This window comes from Dipodomys ordii, unplaced genomic scaffold (genome assembly GCF_000151885.1).
Source record: "Dipodomys ordii isolate 6190 unplaced genomic scaffold, Dord_2.0 Scaffold104, whole genome shotgun sequence".
Taxonomy (NCBI): domain Eukaryota; kingdom Metazoa; phylum Chordata; class Mammalia; order Rodentia; family Heteromyidae; genus Dipodomys; species Dipodomys ordii.
Window position 1 is genome coordinate 3,380,817 of NW_012267320.1, and position 5,702 is coordinate 3,386,518.

Consider the following 5,702-nt stretch of genomic DNA (forward strand, 5'->3'; position numbering starts at 1 on the left):
ATGGACAGCTTTTTAGGGGGGGGGGGGGGGGGGATGGGGGGAGAGAAAAAGAAAAACTGATGGACAGCTTTTTAAGGCCTAGGACCAAAACAAGGACAGACAGACAGAAGGAAGGACACTATGAGCTTTGAAATTTCAAAAAAAAAATTTTGAGATGCTTTATCTCCAGCTTACCTGGTTTATATCGTAGTTCTGTATCTAAGACCCCAGAAAGTACTTCCTCTATCTTCTGTACTATTTCTTCATTTGGTAGGCTCCTGGCAGAGGCAGCTGCATCACCTGCCTGGTTTCCTTCAATAGGTGTATTTGTTTCACCATTCAGCTGGCCTTCACTCCTTCCACTTGACAAAAAGTTTTCAAAATTAGTAATTTACTACATCGTGTAGTAAGAATCAATAAATATTAGCAATCTAATGTTATATAACATTGCCCATACATTTCACCCTTTTCCTGTAGTAGATGTTTACCAATAATATTCCTTAGCACTATACAGTTACAATATTTTTTACATGGCTTTCAACACTTGCTAAGTTTTAAAGAGTTTTAATACCAGATTTTTAAACTAATTCTTACATGAAACTATTTTCTAAATAAAATTTTAGCAATATAACTTGAGGCTTTGAGTTACCTACCTGTATCTCCCAAGGGAGAAAAAAATTGAGAGCTAAACCCCATTACCTTATGGCATAAATTATGGCCATAATAAAGCCACACCTGTGTAGAGATCAAATCACCTTCAACAATACCAAGTAATGCAAAATTTAAACATACTGAGTAAAAGGGATAAGCTGAGCCCAGTATTGGTCGCTCATGTCTGTAATCCTAGCTACCCACAAGGCTGAGATATGAGGATCACAGTGTAGTCAGCCTGGACAGAAAGAATCCGCCACAAAGCTGGAAGTGGACCTGTAGCTCAGATGGTATAGGGCTAGACTTGTGCAAAAATATCAGGGGCAGTGCCCAGGCCTTGGGTTCAAACTCCAGGACTGGCACACACACACAAAAAGATAAAATTGTAGCTTCTGTTCAAGTTTCGACTGTCAATAAAAGACCATAAAATTAAAAAAGAAAAAGAAAAAGAGTCACATAACATACATCTAATGATTTAAAATTCTTGGTATTCACATTCTTTTCTGGTATTCAAAAAAAATTACATAAACAGGTGGCAATTCATTTATACTATATGTAAGTGGCTTAACAGTTTCAATTCACAGGATCAAAATTTTAACATAAAAATGTCACTCATATAGTTATTTTATTTTCACGTGTATATTTGCAAACTTTTGAAAAACTACAACTTTCAATTTTCATTTAACTTACATTTAGCTAATAATATATAAAACTACCTGATAAAAGCCAGAAGTTGAAATGCAAAAAGAAAAAAAACCACACTGTAATTAACTGTTAACAAATAGGAATGATGTAATATGAGTACTGTACTTAGTACCACATTATTCTACATTTTTAACTCATCCTAACAAAACTCTAAGATCAACCTTGTTATTCTGATTCTATAAATGAGGAAAATAAGAAACAAAGACCAGAAACATCTTAAGGTTACATGACTCCTAAGAAGTGGAGCTTACATTAAAAACCAAAGCCAATATAGTCTTAAAACAGAGGTACACAGATTTCTTACTCTATCTAAACGTCAGCATACTACCCATATGGATGAATTTTTGTAAAAGCTAATGAACATGAGAGGATATAGTTTATTGGGATGGCAAATAATAAAAAAAAAACTGTCTTCAGATAATGCATTGTTAACATGTATAGAAAATAATTCTCTTGTAATAAACTGCCTTGTCTAATACTCCTTGCAAAATGTCTTGATGCCAGCCTTTTTTTTCTAAGTGCTTAGATTTAACTAATTAAAAATTATGAAACCAGCCAAGTGCAGTGGCTCACTCGTGTAATCCTAATCTCATCAGGAAGATGAGATCTGAGGATCTTGATACAAATCCAATCCGTCAGTCCAGGAGACACACCTCCAATAAACTACGCCAAAAAAGCAGGAAGTAGAGCTGTGGCTCCTAGTGGTAGCATACTAGCCTTGAGCAAAAGAAAGCTCAGGGACAGAATTGAGGCCCGGAGTTCAAGCTCCAGGACAGGCACCAAAAAATAAATAAATAAAATTTTGACGTCATGAAACTAAATTTTTTAAAAGTCACTCTATAAGGAAACAATATCTCCTTAGAGATACCCAGGATATGGCTGCAATTACTAAAAAGCAATGAAAATTTCAAATCACATAGATATACCAATATACTTGTACAAAGGAATTTTATGTATACATGAGAATGTTTAAAATGAGATTAACAACTTTGCTCAATGCTAGAATTAGAAATAAATTTTTTACAAGGGCTGGGATGCAGCTCAGTGACATAGCACATGCCTAGCAAATGAAACATCCCCTGTTGATCTCAGGTACCAAAATAATAGTAATAATAAAAATGAGAGGACATCAGTAATGGGCAAATGTTTTCTCTCCTTTATGATTTCCAAGCTTTCAACAACAAAAACCTCATTTAAAGTAAGGGTTTATTATTATACTAAGGGTGATATACAAAGAGGTTACAGTTACATAAAAATTATGCATTATTAAACCAAGCAAATATACTCATTCCATGCAAGTTATTTTAAATTTTCAGGAAACACACTTCCTCAACCTCAGGGTGCTTTTCATAGTAAAAATACTAGTAGCATCACAAAAGATTAAAGAAGCAACTTATTGAGTAGACATATTTCCTACATAAAAAAACTCCACCTTTAAAGATATTTTTAAAATCCAGCAATAATACTTCCCCAATACTTCTATAGTTATTTTGCCTTACAATTTACAACTGGGTTTTCAGCTCATTTTCAAATTCACATCATTGCTCTTGCTCGCAACTTACACGATTAGCAAAAACATCTGAACTAGAAACAAATATTTATGTCAAGATTATTTTTCCTACCTCGGGTTTAAAAGAGTAATTCACATAAATAAGACTACTAAAAGACTATCAATTTAACACCACGACCCACACCATATCACTATTTTTCATTCCGAGTAAGCAACTCTTTTTTTTTTTTAGCAATCTTTTCTCTTTCCAGAGTAACCCGTGTGAAGTCCACTCCGCAGTGGCAATGAAATAAAATGAAAATAAAATAACGTAGGGATCAAATACGTCAACGGAGGCGGGGACAGTAAGGCGAAAAAAGACAGCTACACACAAAGTCTATTTTTCACTGAACACAACTAAGTATTGGCTAATTTCGAAGCCCCCTTCCATCCTCGGGTCGAATATTTCATCCAGGGGCTGGCATCAATTTGAGGGAGTTCTCATTTAAAGCGGTATAGAACGCTGCCCGGTGAAACGCACGGGGAACGAGGGTCCCAATAGCCTAATTAGTGGGTCCGACCCCCCGAACGGTCTGGGGCTTGCAATAATGAAGAGAATATAAGAATACCCAGGAAACGGCCGTTAGAGACCCTTTCCTGTCACCGACACCGGCCGGCGAAATCGGCGGAGGCGGAGAGGGGGAGGGGAAAGGCGGCGGCGGAGGAGGAGCTGCGGGAGGAACTAGGCCCGTCCCCGGTGGACGGTCAGGCCTCCGACTAGGGGAGGGTCGGGGAGACCTGACGGGGACAAGGGGGGAAGCCTTAGCCGGGAGAACCACGGGGGGAAACGAAGCTCATCGGAGGGGAAGGGAAGGAGCGGATGGAAGAGTGGGAGGGAGAGCCCGTAAAATGGATCCCAGGCCCAGGCGGGGCCGTAGCGGGGCCTGAGCCCAGGAACGACGGCGTCTCCGAAGAAAGAATTACCACGAAAGGCTAAAATGGGGCTCTAATAACCCGTTGGGAGCAGAAGAATCCGGGGAGTACATACCTGGAAAGCTCTTGTTGAATTTCCCGGAATTTACTGACCACGAAAGACCTAAAAACCTGCTCGATGTCGGCCGCCATGGCGTCCGCTCCGTTCTCTCAACTCCTCCTCGCTAGTCCTCCAGGCTCCCAGCATGCCTCGGGAGAAGGCGCAGCGGCCAATTCCTTTTAAAGCCTTCCTGATTGGTTCTTCGGGGAGCGTTCAGCTCCGCCCGCCCCACCCACGGGCCAATCAGTGAGCTCGTTCGTGGTCTCCTCGGCTGTTTCTGAGCGGCTATGGTAGAGGTGCTGACGTTTGCTCCGCGCACGAACGAGTCCGCCATGTTAGTGTCTGACGCAGGCGCCATTACAGGAAAATCGTCTCTTGAAGCGACTTTGTCAGCTTCACTTGTCGGTGTTTAACTGTGTGGAGAGGCTTTCTGTGTCGACTAAGCCTCTGAAAATAAAGGCCATATGGAAAAGTGTCAAGGAGGACTTAGGGGTACTCGATAGGACCTCCAGGCGTTTTGTTGGGACGCCAAGTTTAGTTTCATCCGGGAGATGCAGACGGGAAAACCTAATCAGGCCCCGCCCTTCTGTGATTTGAATACCAGGAGCACGCTTTAATCCAGTCTCGCTCTCAGTGCCTCTGCACGGCGGCCTCATTTTTTAGGGGGCAGATGTGGGTTCTAGGTGGTGATCTACGTTGAAAACCTGGCGCCTTCGGCGCTCGCCCGGAGCCAAGCGGGTCCCAACACTTTTTCCTCCGGGCTGCTCAGCTCGGACCCCCCTGGCTCGCGGCACACGATTACCTAAACAGGGCTTTGACCTCGTGGATCTCCCACTCCTCAGAGTGCAGGAGGCCCCGGGGGAGAGGAGACGTTACGTGGCACCCCGTGTGGCAGGATTAGATTATAAGGGTGCTAGTGATTCGGAGACGGCCGCCGGGGCAGGCTCAGGCCGCACCCAGGGGCGGGAGGGAGCCCCGCTGATAACCTCGCCCAGGGCGGGAGGGACGGGGGCGGGCACAAGCGCCGGCCAGCCAATGAGGAGGGGAGGCCGCCAGAGGCGGGGCGGGCGGCGGGGCGCGTGCTGCTTTCCTCCATCCCCGGGGCCACTTCCGGCCAGCGAGTGCGAGCGGCGTGGCCGCGGGACACGGTACGTAAGACCTTCTCGGATCTTCATGGTCCACGTTTGTGCTTTGGCGCCGGGCTCTCCTGTGAGGCATTGAGGATGTAGAAACTGGTTCTGATATAGACAATAGCTTCGTAAATAATGGAGATGGGAGTTGGCCATGTGCTTCTCACTGACCGAGGGTTAATCTGTGTGCTTAAACCTCGCTCCCCGCTCTTAATGATGCTTCCGAGGTGCAAGCGGTTTGTGGGGTGTGTGTGTGGCTGTGTGTGTATGGCTTTAGGCTTTTTTTTAAAGCAACAACTCTAACAAATTTATCTATATATATGTATATATAATCCTTTACTCTTTATGCACGTATCGTTTTGTTTTTAACTTACCAAATTCAAATGGCTTTACTTGGCTCTTTTGCCCAATCAAATGGTTAAAGTCCAAGAAACTTACTTTAGGTTCTCAGGACACCCCCCCCCCCAGCAGGTAAGAGGCCTGAGTTCAGGCCCCCTAAACATTCTTAAATAGTGCTACTAACTCTGTAATAACCCAATTTTCGTACGCTGCCTTTCTTTTTTTTTTATTTTGTTTTTATTTTTGGGTCCGGTTGTGGGGCCTGAACTCTGGGCCTGGGTGCTGTCCCTCAGCTCTTCAGCTCAAGGCTAGCGCTCTACCGCTTGAGCCATAGCACCACTTTCGGCTTTTTTCTTTTTGCTTATGTGGTGCTGAG

The 5,702-nt window shown here is 43.5% G+C and overlaps 2 protein-coding genes across 6 annotated transcripts in view; one reads left to right on the forward strand and one right to left on the reverse strand.

Moving 5' to 3' along the window:
- Son (SON DNA binding protein) overlaps positions 1 to 4,004 on the reverse strand; it is a 33,620-nt gene extending 29,616 nt beyond the window's left edge. For all 5 annotated transcript variants that reach the window (XM_013027457.1, XM_013027458.1, XM_013027460.1 and 2 more), the window contains exons 1-2: positions 3,873 to 4,004; positions 175 to 341 (exon numbers count right to left, since the gene is read on the reverse strand). In XM_013027457.1, the coding sequence (XP_012882911.1) occupies positions 175 to 341; positions 3,873 to 3,949 (244 nt within the window). In that variant the 5' untranslated portion in view covers positions 3,950 to 4,004. The remainder of the gene's footprint in view (positions 1 to 174; positions 342 to 3,872) is intronic.
- A 913-nt stretch (positions 4,005 to 4,917) lies between these two features.
- Gart (phosphoribosylglycinamide formyltransferase, phosphoribosylglycinamide synthetase, phosphoribosylaminoimidazole synthetase) overlaps positions 4,918 to 5,702 on the forward strand; it is a 38,312-nt gene continuing 37,527 nt past the window's right edge. Inside the window, exon 1 of the mRNA XM_013027432.1 lies at positions 4,918 to 5,005. The gene's annotated coding sequence lies outside the window, so the exon portion shown is untranslated. The remainder of the gene's footprint in view (positions 5,006 to 5,702) is intronic.